The sequence below is a fragment of the Xiphophorus hellerii genome, chromosome 3, assembly GCF_003331165.1.
Source record: "Xiphophorus hellerii strain 12219 chromosome 3, Xiphophorus_hellerii-4.1, whole genome shotgun sequence".
NCBI classification, from domain to species: domain Eukaryota; kingdom Metazoa; phylum Chordata; class Actinopteri; order Cyprinodontiformes; family Poeciliidae; genus Xiphophorus; species Xiphophorus hellerii.
Genome location: NC_045674.1, coordinates 7,745,440 through 7,748,835, shown reverse-complemented (window position 1 = coordinate 7,748,835; position 3,396 = coordinate 7,745,440). Strand labels below are relative to the sequence as shown.

Sequence of the window (3,396 nt, the reverse complement as noted above, 5' to 3'; positions counted from 1 at the left end):
CTCAGACACAATGCATTCATTTCAGTCTTATAAATCAAATATTGTTTAAATCAAGTATTTCCCTTTCATGAAGTCTCATTTTCACATCTTTTTTTTCATGAGGCATATAGTTTATCTAACTCTCCAACTAAGAAAACACAGCTGCAAGTTTGTGCAGCACGGATCCGTACACAGGGGGATCAGAGGACGGATGTTGGTCAGTGAAGGGGGTGAATGGTGTCCCCTACTGGCCTCTGCTCTGAACTTCAAAGGAAAAGTCCTGCTGAGTTTGACGGACATAAAGAGGTTATCAAACTCAGCAGGTGCAAATGCTTATTTTGATGTTATAGGCATTCAGCACAGCAGAAACCAGTGAATAGGCTTGAATATGTGGCAAGACCTTTTCAACACATCCTCTTATGTAACAAATGATCATGTTCAGGCACAGAAACTTAACGGAAATGTGAAATGGCATGACATGCAGCCATCGATCTCATCCCTAAAATGAATTAGAGCATGCATGAGGTCTGTGTGTTTGTTGATCTGAGTGGCACATCTGTCCAAACCTGCATAAGTGCAGATAAAGCTGGAACTGGTACAATGTCACTGTAAATGGCACAGCTTGTTCCCAAATACCTGCTGGGATCAAGAGAAAGGAATCTGCAAGCAAATATGAACAAGTCTGAACTGGACACAAAAAAGTGGGCTTGAGGATGCAGGGGTGGCATTTAGTGCAAATACAATTGATTTGTGATTAGATGCAGAAACAGCAGAGAAGAAAAGCCTTCATTTTGGGCTTTATTCTTGTATTTCATGTCAAGATGGCAATATATATTATGTATCCTTCTCTCATGCAGTAAATGTTAAGCAAGAGGTTGGCTAAAATGTGGTAGTTCATTTTTTGGAAGGTCCTCATTGAACTCTAAAATGAGACATTCACCCAGAAAAAAAGGCTTTGTTTGATTGTGTTAAAGTTAATAGAATCGCCACAAACTGAGAAAACAAACAGTTGAGGTTGCCTTGTTTTATAGTCAAAATACTTTGAAAGTGAAAAGGTCATTTGACACCCCTCAGAGGTGAGCGTGTAACTGGATCTATGTCATTTTAAATAATACATCAGTCTTAAATGTTTGATGAGAGAAACAAGCCATGCAAGTGAAAACATCTTTTCTGAATTCTTTATTTACTCAAACTTGGAGGTTACATTGACAGAGAGCAGCATTGTGGGCTTACATCATGAAAAAACAACAAAGAATGCTTTCGTAGAAAGTTGTTGCAAAAAGACTGTCAGCTATGCAAGAAGTCAGTTTATTGTCCACTCTTCTATGAAGTACAGCAAGAACTAACAGACAATATGAAGTTAGATTTTAACAGTTCTGCCCATGTGCAAAGGAATTAGCAGATACCTTGCTGTATATGAATCCATCTTTTATTCAGTGCATGTATTGAAATGAAAGACAGTTTTGTGTGTTGCATCTAAACCCAGCAACAAAATGTAAAAAAGAAAAAAAAAACTTTGAATGCAAAACTAATGAGGATAAACAGTAGTAAAGTAGAAAAAGCAAAACAGAAAAAAATATATTTGTTGTTTTCTGAAAGATATACTGTTGTTGACTGAAATACTTGCATAAAGGGAGTGTAAAGAAAATAAAGAAAGGAGATGATCTACCTTCCCTCTGTTTAAACCCCTGAACATAAGAGCAAAACATCATCAGTAACTTTCATCTTCATTCCTTCCTCCGTTACCACCAATCATTTACAACCGTAATAACCACTTTTCTTTATTTAGTGGCAGTCTCCTTGACCTTCTGCATGACATTGTCAAGGTGCTCGCGGACCTGGGTGGCGTATGGGGAGAGCAGCTCCGTTAGCTCCTCCAGCTTGCTGTCCATGGAGGTGCTCAGCTCCTTCATGCTGCTTTCCAGCTGGGTCCTGATGGTCTCAGCCTGGGTCTCCAGGATGGTGGAGATGTCCTTCAGCTTCTGAGCGGCGGAATCTCTGGCCTGCTCGATGTAGGGCTCAACGTTCTCCTTCACGGTATCTAGGTTCTGGTTGGTGCGGGACTGGATCTCACTCATGTAGGTGGACACGGTGCTTAGGGAGAGAGAAAAAAAGGGGAACGTTTAGGTTACACGCAAATGAAAGCTTGATTCAGACAGATTGCCGAAACCCAACTTACTCTCTGATGTCTTCAGTGTCTTTGGTCAGGCGCTTCCTCAGCTTTGTTGTGTAGGCGGTGATGCGGCCGCGGACGTCATCTGTGTTCTGCTCAACCATGGTCTTGAGCTCATTCAGGTACTCAGTGCTGCGCTCCTTGGCATCTGTCATGTCTTTCTGCAGTCTGTTAGCCAGAAGCTGGAGATCCTCAGGGATCTGATCTGGGGAGCCTGCGGTGTAGGTGGCCAGCCTGCTCTGGATGCCATCCCTGTATGTTGTAAGCTCACTCATGGTGTCAGTGATGAGAGTTCTGGAGAAATCAGACCAAACATCAGAATACTGTGGTCCCAAAGCAGAGAAGAACATGCAATCAGAAGACATCACTCACTCCAACTCCTTGCTGAGCTCAGGGACTTTGAGGTTCTCCAGGACTCCATCGGCTTGTTGGTTCAGGTCTGTGATGTACTGCAGGAATCGTTCCACACTGTTCTCCACACGGGTCAAAGAGGTCTCAGCCTGTCGCACAACACGGCCATTGCAGCCTACAGTGGACATAAACACAAAGCTTTAATAATTAGAAAAAAAAAATGTTGCAACATATGTTATGTGGCAAAGCAACTCAAAACCTACCAGTGATGACTGCCAGAGCGAGGATCAGAGCTACAGCCTTCATGGTTGCTGAACAGAAAGATACACCTGGAATATAAACAAAAAGTATTCAGAAATTGCAAAAAGCAGCAGCTACATTCAACAATTCAGAATCAGATCAAGGCGAACAGCCATTTAAGTTTTTTTTAAATTATTATTTTATTTTATTTTATTTCTTCCTTGCATCACTCACCTGAGAGGTTGAGCTTCCTTCGTGCTCCCAGGATTGTGGCGGAGGGTTTTTATAGTCCCAGGGTGCCGCTGCTGTTCCGCGTGAAACGGGTGGGGTGAGAGGAGGAGGAGGATGGGGAGGTTGATGGCGTGAGTGATTGCTCACGCTCTCGCTCGCGCGTGCGTTCATGGCGTGATGGTGATTTGTCTGCACAGATCCGCGTGTCCTTGCACGCAACGTGCCACCACCGACACTGCGTCCGAAGTTCTCAGCAGTTTGCAAGGCTGGTTAGAGGCGCTGACCGCGCTGCGTGGCTCTGACACGAAAGCAAAACAAGGTGAAAGTTAAAACCTGCAGCGGGATGATTCCTACTATCTGCAGCAGAATTTTCAGCGTCGCATTTTGTCCTCATAAAATCGACAAGGCGTTGATTCATTAGA

At 43.3% G+C, this 3,396-nt stretch overlaps 1 protein-coding gene across 1 annotated transcript; it reads right to left on the bottom strand.

The window, feature by feature from the left end:
• Positions 1 to 1,142: 1,142 nt before the first annotated feature.
• apoeb (apolipoprotein Eb) lies at positions 1,143 to 3,092 on the bottom strand. Its single transcript, XM_032558747.1, has 5 exons — positions 2,978 to 3,092; positions 2,767 to 2,832; positions 2,525 to 2,678; positions 2,159 to 2,446; positions 1,143 to 2,073 (listed from the first exon to the last, which is right to left on the bottom strand). Exons 2-5 carry the CDS (start codon positions 2,807 to 2,809, stop codon positions 1,761 to 1,763), a joined length of 798 nt encoding a protein of 265 aa, XP_032414638.1. The 5' UTR covers positions 2,810 to 2,832; positions 2,978 to 3,092; the 3' UTR covers positions 1,143 to 1,760.
• Between the last annotated feature and the right edge of the window lie 304 nt (positions 3,093 to 3,396).

Coding starts and splice junctions, on each gene's coding strand:
- apoeb (XM_032558747.1), bottom strand. CDS start 2,809: ATGAAGGCTGTAGCTCTGATCCTCGCTCTGGCAGTCATCACTG. Junction 2,447..2,524: donor GAGCTCAGCAAGGAGTTGGA/GTGAGTGATGTC, acceptor TGATTTCTCCAG/AACTCTCATCACTGACACCA. Junction 2,074..2,158: donor GACACTGAAGACATCAGAGA/GTAAGTTGGGTT, acceptor TCTCTCCCTAAG/CACCGTGTCCACCTACATGA.